This window comes from Pygoscelis adeliae, unplaced genomic scaffold (assembly GCF_000699105.1).
Source record: "Pygoscelis adeliae isolate BGI_AS28 unplaced genomic scaffold, ASM69910v1 Scaffold263, whole genome shotgun sequence".
Taxonomy (NCBI): Eukaryota; Metazoa; Chordata; class Aves; order Sphenisciformes; family Spheniscidae; genus Pygoscelis; species Pygoscelis adeliae.
In genome coordinates, this window is record NW_008824552.1 from 779,090 (window position 1) to 798,753 (window position 19,664).

A 19,664-nucleotide genomic window follows, 5' to 3' on the forward strand; every position below is an offset into this window, starting at 1 on the left:
CAGTTTAGAGAGAAGGATGTTGTGGGGGACTGTGTCAAAGGCCTTACAGAGGTCCAGACAGACGACATCTGTAGCCCTTCCCATGTCCACTGATGTAGTCACTCCATCATAGAAAGCCACTAGGTTGGTCAGGCAGGACTTGCCCTTGGTGAAGCCATGCTGGCTGTCTCGAATCACCTCCCTGTCCTCCATGTGCCTTAGCATAGCTTCCAGGAGGATCTGTTCCATGATCTTCCCAGGCACAGAGGTGGGACTGACAGGCCTGTAGTTCCCCAGGTCTTCCTTATTTCCCTTTTTAAAAATGGGGGTTATGTTTCCACTTTTCCAGTCAGTGGGAACTTCACCGGACTGCCACGACTTCTCAAGTACAATGGATAGTGGCTTAGCAACTTCATCTGCCAGTTGCCTCAGGACCCGTGGATGGATCTCATCAGGTCCCATGGACTTGTGCACCTTCAGGTGCCTTAGATGGTCTCGAACCTGATGTTCTCCCACAGTGGGCGGCTCTTCATTCTCCCAAATTCCAGAATTTGTCCATTGATTTAATAGATGCTTGTCCTAATGCAATTGCAGGCCAGTGGATTGAATCCATAGGATTTATGTGCTCAATCTCACGACTTCTGGTTACCTGTATACCATTCATTGTTACAGGAAAGGATAAGCAAAGTTTTTTCAGACTTCCTGAAAGTGAAGTGAATAGCAGAGTGTCATGGTAAGGAAAAAAGATTTTATTGTAAGCAAGTATTGTCGTAGTTGGAGAAGGATTTAAGTGCCCCTGAAATCTGATCAATCCTGAATTTCTGTCACTGGTGAAATCGGCTTCACATCCTTAGCCCCAGCCCTGTATTTGAAGTTTTAGGTTAACCCGAATGTAAAGAGCCTTGTTTTGTAAAACTAAGCCATCTGAAGCACAGGATGATACAGGTCTCTTTGCAATAGGTCCTCTACGTGCCAATCACCAAAGGCTGCCACATGACATTCCCACCACTTAGGGACAGCATCTCGTGGGACCAGGTTTGGAGACTTTGACAGGATTTCTTTCACCTGGCCATCGCCTTGGGGTTCCTCTGGTATCCCAGTTTATTCTTGAAACCTGGTTTCGAGTAGTATGTAGTGCTTTGATCCCTCTGTCACAGGATTTGGTTCTTACACATTTCCAGTGTCTCAGATAGGGCAGTTGCCAGAAGGCGTTCTTCTCCTCCCTTGCAAAAGTTATATATATGGCAGTAGCTGAAATGTTCCTTATTCCCATTACTCAGAATGCACAGTTACCAGGGTAACAATATCCTGGTTTGAAGAAGATTCATTTCTTGATGAGGCTGGGTATGTTTTACAACTGTGTCTTTCGTCACTTGAACTATTGGATCATAAAGACTGACCGAATTTCAAACTGCCACAAACTGCTTTTGCAGAAACTACTTTCCTCTAAGAAGAACTACAGAATATATTTACTGTTCAAGGCTGGTGTTTTGGCATGTAAATTGTTGGTGTAGCAAAATTTTTTTAAAAGGGAGAGTGAAATTTAGAAAATTAAAATTTTTTGTCAGGATGGAAGTTTAATATTTCTAACACATCACAAGAAATAAAAGGCTTGATGCAGTAAATAATGAAGTATGTTCCAACCTTTCCTCAAATGACTGAAAATAAATGTGTTAATTTAAGCACTTAATTTGCGATAGTCTGAGCTCAAGTGTAAGAAACGTGATGCTTTTGGTTTTTTTAGAATTGCTCTGGACAGCTCCTGAGTTACTGAGAGACCCAGACATGCGCAGAAAAGGCACGTTCAAAGGGGACATTTACAGCTTCGCTATCATCCTACAAGAAGTGATTGTTCGGGGTCCACCATACTGCATGTCAGAACTCTCAGCTGAAGGTAGGCAACTATTTCAGTACATTTTTAAGGCTTTACACAGAGCGCTCAAAGAACATCTGGCCAAGCCCCTTGGGTAAAACATTAGTATGGAAATAACGTCCCAATCTCATGACCTTTCTCAGTGACAAAAGGCTGTTTTCAACAAAACAGCCATAATAAACATCTAAATGTGTAGTTCTGATCTCAGCCGCGGTACGTGACTCATCACTGCTATCAATGGGTTTGGAGCTCTGGGTGCCCCCCGAGATGCTCCAGAGCTGGCCAGCAGTCGGACCCCCGCAGCACCTCCAGTTCCCTGTCAAAACTTTGACTTTTCATCACGGTGTGGGGTGAAATCTGATGGCAGAATTTCCCATCGCTTGGAAACTCCTTTGCTTCCCACTCATCGGCCCTTTTTGGTATGTCGTGGGGGTTAAGGTTTTTGAACTGGACCCCTTGCTAGCATCCTGTTTTGTCCATCTGCCCATCTATTTTTCCTTAATTACTTCCCCATTTAAAGAGGTTCTCTCTTCAGCAGAGATCAGTGATACATCATGACCCCGCTGACATACATAAGGTGGCTTGTATCAGAAATAACAAATAGGTGAACTCGTTAGGAACTGCTCATGGTGTAACTCTCATTAGTTCAAACTGTGCTGTCCGTGCACAGGTAGAGCAAACACACTGCAGTCCGGGTCAGGTCACAAGTAACTTGAACAGGGAGGGGGTGAGAACAATCAAAAAAGAGCTGATTTCGGTGAAAGGCCATTCTCAACACGTTTTAAGCTGGACAGTCACCAAGTGGGGTTATGGCCATTCAGTATCTGCCCATTCAGTGCCTGGAAAAATGGGGCCCTGACCTGGCTGCGCCCCAAGCTGCTGTAACAATAAAATGACAATGGTGATTATGATGTAACCTGCTCTGTAATTCAGAGCTGGACCTATGATGTAGCCTATGATGTAATTAACAGGTGTCCCCCCACCTAGTCCCCATGGGGAACCTCCAGCAAATGTTGTACGTAGTGCACTCCAGTTTCCTGGCCTGATAAAATGATGAATTTCTACTCATTGCGCCCTAATCCTCAAGGAGCTTTCACTCACGGCGTGAACTTTAAAACCGTCTGGGGAAGGCATTTCCCCTTGGCTGCCCCTGGAAATATTTGGGCCAGGTTTCTTTAGTTCATTTGGTGGAGACTAGTGGGATGACCCAGTGAGCTTTACAGTAAACTGTCAACACTGAAAAGCTTTGGGTACTCATGGTAACAGATGTGGAAATGCAGGGCTCCTGCCAGAAAGAGGGTGGTTTTCACTCCATTTGACTGCTCTGCACTACGCAAAACGAAACCTTCAAATACAATCACTTTGGGTTTTTTTTTAAACAGGAAGATATCATTCTAGCTTACAAAAAACACATTTCCTCCAGGATATTCTTACTAAGAGATACCTAAACTGCAGTCAGGGTTGGGTTCAGACATCACACTCCCCCATCCGTTCTTCAGCTGTCAACAAAACCTGCAGCTCCGCTCCTTTGCTGTAGTGCTGTTTTATCTAAAAACCGCAGATTCAAGGACTGACTTCTCAGGGTCTGAAAGCCCAAGACCAGTTTCTTCTTAGTCCTATTTCACCTCTGGACAGGGAGTCACTTTCCAGACGTTGTTTTGAACCCAAACTCTCCTCCTTAAAATGCTTTCCACTGTCTCCATTCCCATCAACCTCCTACGTACTGGTTCCCAGTTAACGATGAAGCGTCAGAGGCCGGTATCCTTCCTGTCTGGGCTCAGCCAAACCCTCTGCTCCCTGAGAGGACTGCAGATCCTAATGGAGAGAGTCAGAGGCGATTTCATTAAATACAAGCCTGCAGGCTCACACATCCATCTGTCACACCACCTTCCCCCATTCAGCCACTTTATTGCTCATAACCTGGTTCTCCGGGGACAAGAAGGCAGATGAATCTCTTATCTGTAAAATCATCCAAGAGACTCCGAGCAGAGGAAAGCAGAAACCCCCAGCTTCATTTGACACAGCCGTTGGGCGGTGAGGAATAACCCTGATGGCTGAAGGAGCGAGCAAGGGACAGGTGAAAAAGTCCATGTCCTTTGTCCCCACCAAGACCTTCCATCTCACAGTGTGCTTCCCATTCTTCTCTTTGTCACAGAAATTATAAAGAAAGTGAAGAAGCCCCCTCCCCTGTGCCGCCCAAACATAGCTCCTGAGTTGGCCCCCCTGGAGTGCATCCAGGTAATGAAGCAATGCTGGGGTGAAGCCCCCGAACGACGTCCAACCTTTGAGGAGGTATTTCTTAAGGTCGGTGAATAGAGCAGCAGGTGCAATCCTTTGTTTGTACTTGGCAGGAAAGTGTGTTTTTTTTCTTTAAGTGAGCCCTTAAATAATGACTGAAGAAGTCCCAGAGTTCTAGTCTTGCCTTTGCTATTGGATTATTTTATGGTTCATGTTGTCTGGCTTACACTTTGTCCTGAACTTGGGCTGCCATGGCACCACCACGTGGGGTGTGAAGCAGGCTGGGCATAGGCTTGGTGACTTCACATTTGCAGTGTACCTGCGGGGATGGTCTCATGGAGATGAAAGATCTGTAAATTATGATAGCACCTTCAGATCAATATGTTTTTTGATCTTCTGAAGTATTTAAAAGGTGATTAATTTAAAAGGAAAATTCACCAAAGGCTGTTAAACACAAAGATGCAATGGTTGGCATAGGAGGTCTCTGAACTGCAGATTGGTGGAGGCTGGGAGCATATCCCAAGGAAATATAACTGTACCTGAGCCCTGTTTGAACAGCTTTCCCAGACGTCTGTTACTGGCCAGTCTCATAGACAGGTACTGGCAAAATAAACCCCTTGTTTGATCCAGCAGTACTGTTCCTATGTTCTTATAAGGTCGAATTAGGTAAACCAATATCCATAATTTTCACCTTTCAGTTCTATGAAACTGTGAATAATTTTACACCCATGTGGCTCCACTGTTGAGTTTAAGGCAGCTTCTGAAGCCACAGATTATCCAAATGGTCCAGAGGCTCAGCTTCAGGTCAAGAGGAGAAAGCACAGCTCATTGAGGAGTTGGGGATGGGAGGTGGCAGTACACACACATGCCAGTGTGCAAAGGTGGATTTAAGACCAGTAATACATAAGCAGGTTGTAAGTGTTGCTAATGCCCTGAAATTTGCACCTCTGAATGCAAAGGGCTGCAAGTTACCCTAAAGGTTAGTCATGGGATAAATGAGGATGCAAATCTGCAGCATGATAGGACTCCATAACAACTCACATACCTGTTGTCATCTCGTGGAAGGCAGTGTTTCACTTAACCCTCACTGAAAGTTCATAGAGGAGCAACACGCTCCTGGGCAGCTTCCATAGTTATTGATGCAAATTCACCCTCCAGTTTGCCTTTCTCCTTCATTGTTGAACTCTTGCCACTGACAAAGCCAGCCTTCAGCATTGTCCCTTTAAAATAAGTGTTTGCTTTTTGTTCCTTTCCAAACTTAGAGTGCTACAATGGTGTAATGAGATGGAGAAATAACTCTCCAGTTTGATTTTCCAGTTCAAAACCATCAACAAAGGGAAAAAGACCAATATCATTGACTCAATGCTCAGGATGCTTGAGCAGTATTCGAGCAACCTGGAAGATTTAATCAGGGAGCGGACTGAAGAGCTAGAGGTTGAAAAACAGAAGACAGACAAACTACTGTCACAGCTGCTCCCCCCGTAAGTACTGGTATTTTATATGGTTAAAAAAACCCATAGCTAGACCGGACAAAAGAGTTCCCCAGAAGTAAGCAAGATTGCAGAGCTGACTTCCAGCTTTGGCAAGCACCTTCCAACCAAAGTAAGAAACTTTAATCAATGCTTGTTACAGCCATATAGAACCTTCTATTTAGTGGAAGATCTTTTGAGCACAGTAGGACAATAGTGTCTGAGCTCGTGGGCATGTACCACAAAAGGATTTGTGCCCTGTCATCTTTGCTTGCGTTGTTATTTCAGATCAGTGGCAGAAGCCCTCAAGACTGGTGGCACTGTAGAGCCAGAGTATTTTGACCAGGTGACCATCTACTTCAGCGACATCGTGGGCTTCACAACCATTTCAGCCCTCAGTGAACCCATTGAAGTAGTTGACCTTCTGAATGACCTTTACACGCTGTTTGATGCTGTTCTTGGAAACCATGATGTTTACAAGGTGAGGAGTACCTGGGCATGAGGATCAAACTCTCTGTGGGTCAGCCACTCTTGTAGTTTTATTCTACGACTCTCTTCCATCTTTTTCAATTCATTTATTTATTTTTTAATGTAATGGTATTTGCTAGGTGGAGACAATTGGTGATGCCTACATGGTTGCCTCAGGGCTTCCAAAACGGAACGGAAACAAGCACGCGGCTGAGATAGCCAACATGTCCCTGGACATCCTCAGCTCGGTGGGAACATTCAAAATGAGACACATGCCAGAGATCCCCCTCAGGTTACGAATCGGGCTGCACACAGGTAGGCAGCAGCACTCACCTGCGCCTGAACATCAAAGAACTCCTTTGCAATTGTATTTCCAGCTTTGAATGCTTTCTCCCTGCCTGCCCCAAATCAAGCACCCTTGGAAGATGCTTTAAAATCTTCCATAGCGACAAAGGCATTAAAATGGAAACACAAACCCCAAGGAGGAAAATGGCTCAGTATCGTTTGGGGGAGAAATTGTGTATTCTGTCGCAGTCAGGAACTACATCAGGCACGTTAGTCACAAGGGTTTCGTTGTAAGGGTGGCTCTTTGATGTGCCATAGGATATTTACCGGTTTGATATGGAGACATCCAGTGATGTCTTTGTAACTCTGTTCTGAAATGAAAAAGCGCAGAAAAACAGGCATATAGAGTGAAAGAATGAAAACGTTGGGGAGATTCATTACAGGTAGGACATAACTGGAAGAACATGTGATACAGCTATTAAGAAAAAGTTATGTTATAAAGAAAGTAAATTCTCTCTAATGTAGAAATCATAATCTGTCCAATTAACAGAAAAGTGGCTTGTTTAAAAAGAAAAGAGGAAGTTCTTTTTTTTATACGAAGTGTAATTAAACTCCAAAACAAAACAAACAGACCCAGTAGGACTGCAGTCATATAAGCGAAAGTATGACTGGGATTTTAAATGGAGGAAAAGACATCTGCTGTTATCATAGAATCAATATTTTTAGAAGAGATATGAACCTTCCTCATTTTATACCGTAGTCATCCATTTTTCCCAGCTGTTCGTCACCAGACTTCTTGTGTCTTCCTCTAAAGTATCAGATACTGCCCATTGTGGGAAGCCAAACAATGAATAAGATTGTCCGGAGTCTGACCCAGTATTACAGGGGTTTTTATCCTTCTGCCTGTCTGATAATGCCCACATTTTTGCAGCTTTGGCATGCAAGTGTTTTACAGAAGTCAATATGCCGGTCCCTGTTGTACACATTGGAAAACAAGAGCAGAGAAAAGGAAGTATCTCACCCAGAATATCCCAAGAACAGAGCTGTGACTTGAGCAGAGCTAAAATCAATATTTCATATCTCCTAGATCATATAAGTTCTTCTTTTGGGTTTATCTCTGAAAACTCATCTCCCTATTGTTTTCTTTGCAGTTCAGGGGTCTTAGCTGGCCCTTCACAGAAGTCTAAAGCGTTAAGGAATGATTGCAGGAGCACCGTGGGTTTTATACTCTGGCAGAAATTAGATGAGACTATGGCCCCAGCTTGTCTTGCCCAGAGCAGGAGTCTCTGGAGCACCAGCAGCACATTTTCAACATAGAAAGAGAGGAATTTGGTGTGTAACATCTGCTGCTGCCTGTTGACAGCAGTTCTGCAGCGTGTCTTCCATGCACCCAGCCAAACATCTATCCCTAGGTGATGTGTACGGGGGGTAGTTACATTTTTTCTTGTTTTTACGAACTCTGGGTATCTGGAAAGCGGTGTTGCTATGAGCTGTTGTGTAGGGTGTGAGAGGAAGAGGGGGAGGAATTGGTGTTTTCTTTCTAAAGAAACAGAAGCCAGATCTTGTTTTGCACAGATCTGGCACTGTCATACTGTCATGGGAGCAGTGAGAAATGCATGCTCCAAAGCAAACCAGCTCTCCGAGCCACCGAGCTGACAGCAGAGTTTGATTAACCCTAGACCTCCTTTCTCCTGAGGAAAGAAGCATGAAGAGGGAATCACCAGCATCATGAAAGCATTGAGGAAGTACTTGGGGGAGAGGAGGGCTTGGCTAACACTTCCACTGTCCTGGAAAGGATGGAGAACGGGTGCGACCACCAGTTTTGCAGGCCAACTGCTCTCTGGAAACTAGTGCCAAGAAGAGCTTGTGATCCCCTCTCTGAAAAAACAGTAAAAGCCATTTGGGCATGGGCTGCCCACGTCCCTCCAACCCCAACAGAGAGCTGCACCTCTGGGAACTCCCACTGGCCCATGCCCACGGCCCACTTGTGGCAATGCGTGGGTAATGTGAAGAGAACAAGAAGACCAGTGTTTGGTCTGCAGTTTCTCCCCTGCTTGAAATGCACCCTGGAGTCTTGGCTCTCCTCTCTTGACTTCACTGCATGTCCAGAAAAACTCAGCTGACTCAGCTGTTTCCATGCCGTCCACGTCTGGGCTGGAGCTGGACAGTCGGGGAGAGCAGTGGTGAGAAGACAAGCTTTTCCATGGAGGCTGAAGAAGATCTGTTCATCGGTCAGGCTTTCTGGCAGGCAGCCCCGCACTTCGATTGAGCTTATTAACCTCTGCGGCACCACTGACAGCTGTTGCGGAGTCTTAGCCAGCACGGCTCATTAACTGACCCTGCAAGCCCTGGCAAAGAGCCGTTTCAAAACAAACCAGCGAACCTGTATAATTAAACAACTAGGCCGTAACGTTCTCATCACAGGGTATCTGGTTTCCTCTGAAACTTGTTACTGTGGGAGATTTATCGCTGGAAGTTTTTGTTAACCCTTTGCTGAAGCTGTTTAGACAAGGGGAAACACACACAGGCAGCGAAGGCAGTGAGTGAATGCTCATGGATGCTTTCAACATGGAGAAGTCCTTTGGGCATGCTTACACTGTAGGGTTGGTTTTGAACCAATAACTTTCTGCAACAGGAGGACAGGCTTGAAAGCAGTACTCTAGAAAGATAGTACCTCACCCTAAAAATATTGCCTATCCTAGATTGTAAGCTTGGCAGAAATGATTGGATGATTGTACTGGCTGAGTAGGAAACCTAAATTTAGGCACCCACGTGGAGGTGTTTCCAGGAGCGTTAGGGAGCCTACATTCATTTTGTGGTTCATGGAGATCTGGTAGACACATAAGTGGACCCTGGAAAGCTGATCAGGTGCAGGAGTGGAAAGGCTCTTGGCTCGGTTGGCTGCGTTGACTTGGCCTCCACTGACTACAGTAGGACCTAAGCTGCCTATATTTGTGCTTCTTAAAATGGAATTAAATCCTCCTCAGCGAGGGCTGTTTTTTGACAAGAACTACTTTTTTGTGTCCTTGCAACACCTATTACAGAAGGAGCTTTGATCCTCACAGGTTTCTGGGTGCCACTGTCATGTCATCACCACAAGATGAAGAGACATAATGCTATGTGAGTTAGTGTTTTCTCAGGGAAAGCTCTTACTGAAGCATGAATTAAAAATTCTCCAACAAGACCCTTTTTTGTGCATATGTCACATTAGTGTGCTTAAGAACCAGTTAAGTAAGCGTTAGGTCCTTGACCCAGTAGTATCAACAGTGCCTTTACAGTTCTGCTATAGAAGTGCCTATAGACTAGACACTGAAAAAAACTTCCTCTAGTGGATATAGCTCCTCTCCTGAAGAGCTTGAACCAAATTAGTGAGTACTGATAAGGATTGGAATTAAATTAGAAGAGATTCTGAGGAGCAGTGTCTTATCCAAGGTTGCATGGCACATTGGCAGTAAAAAAAACCCCATTAAATCAGGTTCGCCTGATGTCCAGCAGTCCCTGCGTGCTGTGTTTGATCCAGACATGCTGTTTAAGTCCTTGCCATATTTTTGGTATGAACCATTCTTCCTCTCTTTTTTTTTTTTTTTTTAATCTTTAAGCAAGTGATGCTTCATCAGGCAGGAGTTAAAATCTGTCTTACCTCTCAGTTTGCACCCTCTGTAAATTATATTAAAATCCTGTTACTTTGACTCTGCAGAAACAACTTTTCAGAGGTCACAGCAAGAGGGGTTCTTGCACAGTTCCCCATAGCTTTCAGCTATGGAATTTCATTGTCCTTAAGATGTATCTGAAGACTATATGAAGAATCAGTTTTTGTAACTAAGAAGGCTAAAATCACAGTAAAATTACACTGTCCTAAAACAAGTAGCTGATCACTTCTAAATTAGGCTACAATTATTATTATTATTATTATTACTATTATTATTTTTAAAAAACAGCATTTTAACCTACAACTTTTTATATTATGATAAACCTTACCTATAGCATCATTTCAGACACTGTTGATGATGTACTACGTTCACATCCCTTGTAACCTTGCATGGGAAAAGATTTCCTAGATGTCAGTTTTGCTAAATCTTAACTCAGAAGGATCATGAAATTGAAAAGGCAGGCAGAGCCTGAAAAGACATCGGACGTAAATGCATCCAATGGAAAATACAGAGGCCTGTCTTTTCTCTGAAGGAAGCCCCACACCTTCTTACATTGCTGAGAGCATTCTCTTTTTTCTTTCTTTTTCTTTTTTCCTTTTTTTTTTTATTTTGCAAGCCTGATATTTTAAATTGTGGGTGATGAAATTTAACATCTCATCCTTCAGAGCACAGCCCAAACATGAGCTAAACCAAGTGCCCCAGATGACAGTTGTCTGTGCTGTTTGGCTGTCACACATTTTATCTGTGTGTGTGTGCCTGTTCGTGTGAATCCTGCACACATACCTCTCCCTGAGAACTTGGCACCGGTTCTTTGGGAGCTACTTTGGAAGGGAGTGGAACTCATCGAAAGAATGAGAAAGAGGAAAAATAAACAGCTTTTGGCTAGACAGGCAGGCTAATGATGTCTTCCTTTCCAAGGAGGGGACACAGGGTGGTCCAGCGTGCTGCCAGCATCTCTGGACTTCCAAGGCTGATTTTCAGTCCTCTTTTACTGGGACACAGGGCATGTCACAGGATCTGAACTTTAGTTTTCTCGGATGGAAAAGGTCTTTTTAAAATGAGATTGTGATCGTCCTTGAGCTTCCATGAACTCTGAACAAATTTCTCCCAGATGATGGTGAACTGAGGTCCTACCACACAAGACCTTTCTCAGGCATAAAACACCGATGTGCAATCCAGAGCAGTGCTTAATTTTTGTTCACTTGTAGCAAGCACCAAGGCCGATGAGATCTTTAAAAAACCTACTCCTGTATTGCCAAGTGGTTTTTGAATATGAGAGGAGAGGGTAAGATTAGTTTGCCAGTGAGCCCCTTGATTTGTGCGGTACCATCGGGGTTATACAGATTATGTGTCTTTCAGGGCCTTGCGTGGCAGGCGTGGTGGGGCTTACCATGCCACGGTACTGCCTCTTTGGAGACACGGTGAACACGGCGTCACGAATGGAGTCCACGGGCCTGCGTGAGTATTTGGGACAGCGTCTGGGGTGTGTGGTTGAACAAAATTCTCAGGAGAGATGAAGAAACGCACGTCTTTAGTTATAAGCATTGCAACTGAATCAGCTCTGAAGAAAGGGGCAAGTCAAACGACAAAATTCAAAGCAGCCTGAAGGGGAGGGCATCAGCTTTGCCATAGTAGGTCAGCCTTTAAGACCCTGCCTTCCAGCTACGGTCCTCTGTTTTGGATCCCATCAACCAAAATCAACATGATTCTTGCCCTAGATTTCCCCTACATTTCTCCTTGCTTTCAGTCAGTGCTGAGAACCCTTAATTCAGAGCTGTTCTTGCACAGTAAAATAATGCACTTACCTGTCATGGCCAGTACAAGGCAAGGGTTGAAGCACATGTGGGCACTGCTTCCATCACGCTGGAGAGAGAGAAAAATCAGACCGCATGCAACGATGCCCTGCAACATGAAAGGCATAGTTTTTGATGGCTTCATTTATCAGCAATAACAACTCCTCAAACAAGTGTTGGCAGGTCCTAACAAAATCCTTAAGCTTCCCTTCCTCTTCAGGTTTTCTTGATGTCTTTCTTGATGGGTCGATGTTCATGCTATTTTTTCCCTCAAGACACAGTCTACATGCACAGAGCCAATAGCTGCAGCAGATAAGACAGTACCGTCTCTCTGGTTCTTATTGTCCCATGGCTGGAGACTTCTAGACATGTAAAAAGAGCTGGTGGGGAAGAAACATTTACCTGCTTTTCAGTCATATGTGCACACAGATCTGCTGTTTGTTGCTGTCCTTGGCTGAGACAAGGATATGCAAACCACAGTGGTTGAACTGTGGATGACACAGTGGACAGCTAGGGACAGCAGTGTCAGAGCCCTGGACGTGTTTTGAATTTGCCTTTGATGTTCAGGCTGTCAGTGTAAGTTGGTTTCCAAAGGCAACGCCTCATACATTTTAATCCTTGATCTCTGATCTCCTTTCTGATATTTTCAACAGCTTTAAGAAATTGCCTATTATGGCTGGTTTACAAGCTACACGAAGTCTGTGATATTTAATATTAAAATCTTGAGGTCTTGCCAGGCTAGAAATATGATGCAGTATATATGCCACATTGGAACTTTTTCACTCTTTCATACAATCCTCACATTTCTAGCTCCAGTGATTTTGATTACACTAATTAAGACTAACAATTAGGCTAATCATTAATTAAGGAAAACTGCCTTTCTTGTGATTACGGCTGGCTTATTTTAGAGGCATGCATTGCATTTGGAAAGCAGTGGAAAGGAGGAAATACTTTGATAGCAGATTTCTAATGGCAAGACAGATCTTTGAAGAATCTCAAGGTTTAGACCCTTGGAAGTGCAAAGTCCCACTGAGACTGGAGACAGCAGGAGCACTGCAGATATGAGAGCATCATTATACATGACTAGAAATGTATATAGATACACAGTAATAGGAAGATTAGGTAGGTTAGTGTCTCAGGAAATGTCGCTCAAAGCTGTGTGGTCTTCCTCTGCATATTTGAACTGATGTTCTTCTTTCTGATTATTCTGCAAAAAAAAAATTAATTGGTTCATCCCCCATCCTTCAAGGGGGAAGGGAATGTGCTTGACACATTTGAAAAAAAAAAACTCAACAAAAACAACAACAAAGAAAACTATTTTGGGGGAAAATGTTTTAGGAACATTCCCTGGCTTGTTCATACCAGCAGAACAACAACAAATTTCAGTGAGTTCCAACAATGGCTGTGAAACAAACTGGGGGAGATGGGAATTTAATAAAGATCTCCACCTTTGCCCTTTTTGTTCATAGGCTGTTAACGGCAGCTCTGGATGGAATCAATTACTGAAAAACCCAGATGGATCTAGATGCACAGCCACATTTTTGTTATGTCCCCCTATAACTCCATCTCTCTTCTTTTCATCCCAACTTTCAAATGGCGTTGGGTGTCTGCAGCAGGACAGTTTGTTATTTTTCTTTTCTTTCTTGCTGCCTAGTTATGCTTTTATAGATAAAACCGGCATTTTTGAATCCAGCTGACAATGTTGCTGAAAAACCACTTACCATCTTTATTAAGAGCTGGGCTTCTACACTTAACGTGTTTGGTATCCTTCTCCAGGAAATCCCCAGTGTAGATCTCCTCTCACCCTGTGCTCGTTACAGCCCTATCTGGAAGGATCTATCCATCAGCATCAAACTCTACGTAGAGGAGCACCACACAGCGACACCAGCTACATGCCTGCATGCTTTGGAGCATTTTTCCTTGCCAGTATGAAGCAGTGGGGAATTCGCAGCATGTGTGCAGTATAGTGATCCAGCTGTTTTGCTTTCCATTCCCAGCTTACAGAATTCATGTCAGCCAAAGTACAGTGGATACGCTTCGGAGTCTAAAGGAAGGCTATGAAATCGTACATAGGGGAAAAACAGAACTGAAGGTAAGAAGGCCAGAGCTGTGTGAAATGCTTCACAGGGGAATCTTCTTGCTTAAGGAATTTTCATATTAAGCTCTTGTTTGGCTTTTATCCACCACTCTTCTGCTGGATCCTTCCCAAATTGTCCCCATCAGTTGTTTCAGTACATGAGGTAATTATTGAAGGACCATGGGATTGAGCAATCAGCTGTATGTGCTGGATCTAAGTATTGATTTAGGACTCTATTTAGTCCACCCTTGACAGAAGCTGCTGTTTTTCACAGTGTCCAAACAAGACAACACTAAATAATTCAAAACATCATTTAGAATCATAGAATCATTTAGGTAGGAAAAGACCTTTAAGATCATCAAGTCCAACCATTAACCTAACACTGCCAAGTCCACCACTAAACCATGTCCCCAAGTGCCACGTCTACACGTCTTTTAAATACGTCCAGGGGTGGTGACTCCACCACATCCCTGGGCAGCCTGTTCCAGTGCTTGACAACCCTTTCGGGGAAGAATTTTTTCCTAATATCCAATCTAAACCTCCCCTGGCACAACTTGAGGCCCTTTCCTCTTGTCCCATTGCTTGTTACTTGGGAGAAGAGACCGACCCCACCTCGCTACAACCTCCTTTCAGGGAGTTGTAGAGAGCGATGAGGTCTCCCCTCAGCCTCCTTTTCTCCAGGCTAAACAACCCCAGCTCCCTCAGCCGCTCCTCATCAGACTTGTGCTCTAGACCCTTCACCAGCTTTGTTGCCCTTCTCCGCTTACATAGTCAATAGACAGAAGTAGGAGTTCTGCTAGCCTTAAACACCTACAGTAAGAGGTCTGAATATGACCTCAGGTCCCTCAACAATCTTTCAAGATGAGTGAAATCATCTCACCCGAGTTCATATGCCTGCAAGTGGAGATCTGAAGTAATTATTCCAGGCTTAGTCAATGTAAAGAAACCTGTACATAGTGGAGATAAACTAGCACTTTAGGAAATTATTAACCTGACTTACTTTCAGGGTCCATCTTATGTGAAGATGAATGTCACCCTAGAAGTGTCTGTTTTCCTCCACTTCTCCAGTCAAGGGTGATTGACTCTGACATAGATGCCTACAGTTCATCAGATGCATCTCACCTGAAAAGCTAAATCATCAGTGGTGGGAGAGGAAGTTATTATTCTGATACTTAGCCCAGCAACACTTGTGAAATCTCTCAATTAATGATGCTAGTGCTGCCGAAGAAGATGATTAGAGATCCTGTAGTTTCCCATTCCTGTTAAGCTGTGTAGTTTCAATGACCCAGATCAATGAGGGACATTTGTAGATGACGGTTTGAACAAGGCCTCCTCTTTTAGGATAGTGAAATTCAAATCATCCCTCAACCATTGTGAAGGAGATCCCAAGATTTCCAGCCATGCTCTGTCTCTGGATATATATGAAGCCCTCAGAAACCCAGTGAGGAAGTTACGTATTGAGCAGAGGGTGGTCAGAAAGCTGCTTTTTATCTGGATTTTTGTTTTTATTTTAGGGTAAAGGAGTAGAAGACACATATTGGCTAGTTGGGAAAAAAGGCTTTTTGAAGCCCTTACCTAAACCTCCTGAAGTAAAGCCAGGGTAAGTGTGACTTCATCACTGTTCAATACGTTCATTAAAAGGTCCTTGTTGGAGTTCACAGGCTGAATAGCTCTCTTTCCGTGCTGTTCACAAAGTCTACATAATTTTTTTTAGGTGACTTACTTTTTCAGGCATAGTACTGGGACTCAGAAGTGGTGCCATTTCTTCAACTCCTTTCCTTAATCACAGTTCCCAAGAAGTGGCTTGGAAACTTGCTGTTTCCACCCTATAGTCCCTTGGAGATTGAGCACCAGGGAGTTCCTTCCTGAATCTCCTTCCTACTCCATGTGCGTATGGGAGACGCAAAGGTAGGGACACTTTCAGGTCTCTGGTGTCATCAGTGTGTGGGTGACACTCAGATTTTTCTCTCCTTCCATCAAACTCCTGCAGAAAACACCGGCCTCATTCACCATATAAACATGTTTCTTCTTGGTAGCACTGTTCATTCAAACAGAACAATAAGGAGACTTTGTGTTGTAAAAATATGGCACCGGTAGGTAATTAAAGACTGAATGATGTTGCCTCCATACAAGCAGCAGTGAGCAAAGATTGAGCACTTGAAACTCATTAACCCATTTTGTAGCTTTGCAATGCCCGACTTTGCAAACAGAGTACTCCCTGTTCAGCTCTCACATGCTGTATGCCTGGAAAGGATGTTGTGGTCAGGACATAAAAACCAGGAGTGGGATTTGTTTGACAAGAACAGTGTAGTCACCCACATCAAAGCTAGCTAACCTTGACTCCCTCTATAGTCAACAGAGAGAAATACATGCTCAGGGGTCTGATTCGACTGACCTGCTTGGACATCTGTATTAGAAGATGAATCGCCCTTGCAAGATGTCTGTTGTGTCGACTGTAGAGAGGGCCTGCAGTGACTAGCTCAGAGAAAGATGTCTGACAGCAAAGAGGGTCTGCTTTTACTTTGTCTCTGACTTCCCCTGAGCAATCTTGTTCTAAGTTTTGCCTCATTTCCTCTTAGTAAAATGAAGATGTTTTTTATCTGCCTTTGCGGATAATGGTTAACTACTTGGGCAGTTGCATACAGGGCAGTCCATGTGCTCAGAGCCCTCCCAGAGCTTTCTTGGAGTAGCATGGAATTTACAGTATTCTGGGCCATAAGTTTTAAGTTATTTGGGTGTCAATCAGGGTGGAAGATAGAAGGTTACTGGAAGATAATTTTGAGATACAATATTTCTTAGGCTTGGAGGCATTTTATTATTAATACTTGATGGAAATGAGCTATTGAGTAATGTGTGTTGATACCAATGATGCATTATTCATGGGAAATATGAAACTTGGAGGAGTTTTGCCAGATTAGCAAGGTGGGTTGGCTTACCATGCAACCAAGGAAGCACCAAGACTTCTACCTTGAGAGCAGGTTCTTCTCATCCTGCTTTTGCCATCTAAAAGTCATGTGTTAGGCCTCTGTTGAGTGTTGAGGTTCTTTCCATAATCCTCAACGAACCTGTCCTCTGGTCATGTGTGCCCAAGTCAGACTTATGCAAGCCCGAGCTGTTTCTAAACATGGATTGTAAATGACAGAAAATACATCAGGTCCAGGGGGACAATAAGAGGAGGCAAAAATTTTTTCCACGTACCCAGGATCAGGGGATCTTGAGCATCCTTGCGTAACCTCAGAAGAATCCACCAGTAGCATTGCAGAGAGGGAGGTGATCTTCTGCTCTTGTCCCAAGGCCCCAGTTTTCACTGTTCTTTTGCAGTATTTCTGTCCCCATAGATCGTCATACAGCAGTTGAATGAATGTGAAAGTAGCTAGAGGAAAAAGCAAAGTTATATGAAACTGAATCTGTCCTAGTGAAGGGTCAAAACCAAAGCTATACCCCACAGAAGTCAAACGTCAAACGGCAGAAAGAAGTAACCAGATGTTCAAGCAAAGCAAACATTTGGAGAACTGCCTCATGCATAGGCAGTGCTATTATCAGATAGTTATCAGACACTACGTCCTGTTTTTCCAGCCTTATCTCGATGGTTCAGTTTTGTGCCAGTTTATGAGAGGTTGAAAGTTGTTTCTCTCTTATTGGCCAATACGGTGGTTTCAAGTCACTGCCTCATATACTTCTGTAGGAATTTCCTCATCTGTAGGCTTTTGAGCTGAAGAAGGAGGTACTGAATAAATTCCTCTTCTACTCATCTTTTCACCCGGTCCTGAAGCAACTCATCTTCTGTTTAGGTCTTTCCTTTCCGTGGGGTCCATGAGCATTTGCTTTTATCTCATGCTTTATTTTGTGACTTTGCTGGCCTAAACATCTGCAGGTGGGCAGTTGTGGTGGTTTTGCTGAGAGGCGGTACTTATTAAGAGAAGGTTAATAAATTGTGCTTGGTCTCATGTCCATACTATGGAAACACAAACCTGTGGGCCGTGGATTTCAGGGTCAGATCCTAGGCGTGGATGTTCTGTGTGAAGAAAGGGCTCAAAGTAACCCTAAGAAAAATTATTTCATCTTCATAAAAATCTGTGGATCTGTGTCTGACCCCGTGAGTTGTCTCCTGGAACTCATATGGACCTGGACAACTTGATGAGCTTAGTTTCACTCATGGTCTGTTAATGCTCCTTACTGCCATGACAAGTCATAGCCCTTGAGATATGGAGTATTTCAGGCCTTCACTGCAGTGGTTTATGGAAAAGACAGCAGGTAACAAAGAAAAAAGTGCTAACTTCCTATTATTTCCTATGATGTAAAACCCATCAGCCAATCAAAGCTGTAAGCACAGTCCTTGGCAGGAGGATTTCTTGACACTTGAAGGCAATGATCAAGTAGCTCACAGAGCTGTTCATAGATGTCTAGGGACAAATCAAGCTTCATTATCTTACTGTGCTTGCAGTAGTCTTGGCACCCTAGACCTGGAGAATGGTCCTTGACCTTACAAAGGTGAGTTTATATGCAGGTTAGAAGCCAAACTTCAGCAAACTTAAAAATATTGAAGAATATTTAATTATGTGATTGGGTTAATAGAATCATAGAATCATTAAGGTTGGAAGAGACCTCCAAGATCATCGAGTCCAACCGTCAACCCAACACCACCAGGCCCACTAAACCATGTCTCTAAGCACCTCATCTACACGTCTTTTAAATACTTCCAGGGATGGTGACTCAACCACTTCCCTGGGCAGCCTGGTCCAATGTTTAACCACTCTTTCAGTAAAGACATTTTTCTTAATATCCAATGTAAACCTCCCCTGGCACAACTTGAGGCCGTTTCCTCTCGTCCTATCGCTTGTTACTTGGGAGAAGAGACCGACCCCCACCTCACTACAACCTCCTTTCAGGTGGTTGTAGAGAGCGATGAGGTCTCCCCTCAGCCTCCTTTTCTCCAGGCTAAACAACCCCAGCTCCCTCAGCCGCTCCTCAGCAGACTTGTGCTCTAGACCCTTCACCAGCCTCGTTGCCTTTCTCTGGAGACACTCCAGCACCTCAACGTCCTTCTTGGAGTGTGGGGTCCAAAACTGAACACAGTGTTCGAGGGGTGGCCTCACCAGGGCCGAGCACAGGGGCACGATCACTTCTCTGCTCCTGCTGGCCACACTATTTCTGATACAGGCCAGGATGCCGTTGGCCTTCTTGGCCGCCTGGGCACACTGCCGGCTCATGTTCAGCCGGCTGTCGACCAGCACCCCCAGGTCCTTTTCCGCCAGGCAGCAGAATATAAATACATAAGCGTGTATGGTGAGTCCGCAATACTGATGCTGTTCTGGCCAAAGAGGCAATGCTGGGAGTTGGTTTTCGGTCTCTAGGTCTGGCATATGAGACTGGAAGAGAATACTACAAGGCAGTCAAATGCAGACGTGATTGCCTGTTTGATATGCATCACTGTTTCCATGCAGTCCACTTTGCTCCGAGCAAACACAACTCGGTGCTGGCAGGGATTACTTTTTGTCCTCTTCCAGCAGCTGCATCTTTGCTTTGTCTGTGAGTGACTTTGCCGAGTTTCAGATTAGGGTCCAATAAAGCTTTAACAAAGCATCAAACTGCCAAGGCAAACAAAAGGAAAAAAAAAAAGGAGACATGGAAATGTAATGAGTAAGATCATGTTGTACGATCGCAAGAACATGGGACACTGGGAACTGCTCGTGAGGACAATTTGCTTTAAAAGAAGCTATCGCAGTGGAAATAACTTCAGAAAAGCCCTCCTGCTTCCCTGTGTTTCTGCAGACTGTGCGTGGTGCATGGATGAGGAGGATTCAGCATCCCTCCGCATCTACGTCCTGCCAC

At 44.1% G+C, this 19,664-nt stretch overlaps 1 protein-coding gene across 1 annotated transcript in view; it reads left to right on the forward strand.

The window, feature by feature from the left end:
* GUCY2F (guanylate cyclase 2F, retinal) overlaps positions 1–19,664 on the forward strand; it is a 47,688-nt gene that overhangs the window by 17,712 nt on the left and 10,312 nt on the right. Inside the window, exons 10-17 of the mRNA XM_009321936.1 lie at positions 1,724–1,873; positions 4,008–4,156; positions 5,408–5,571; positions 5,848–6,040; positions 6,168–6,342; positions 11,322–11,420; positions 13,753–13,847; positions 15,347–15,432. Of these exons, the coding sequence (XP_009320211.1) occupies positions 1,724–1,873; positions 4,008–4,156; positions 5,408–5,571; positions 5,848–6,040; positions 6,168–6,342; positions 11,322–11,420; positions 13,753–13,847; positions 15,347–15,432 (1,111 nt within the window). The remainder of the gene's footprint in view (positions 1–1,723; positions 1,874–4,007; positions 4,157–5,407; positions 5,572–5,847; positions 6,041–6,167; positions 6,343–11,321; positions 11,421–13,752; positions 13,848–15,346; positions 15,433–19,664) is intronic.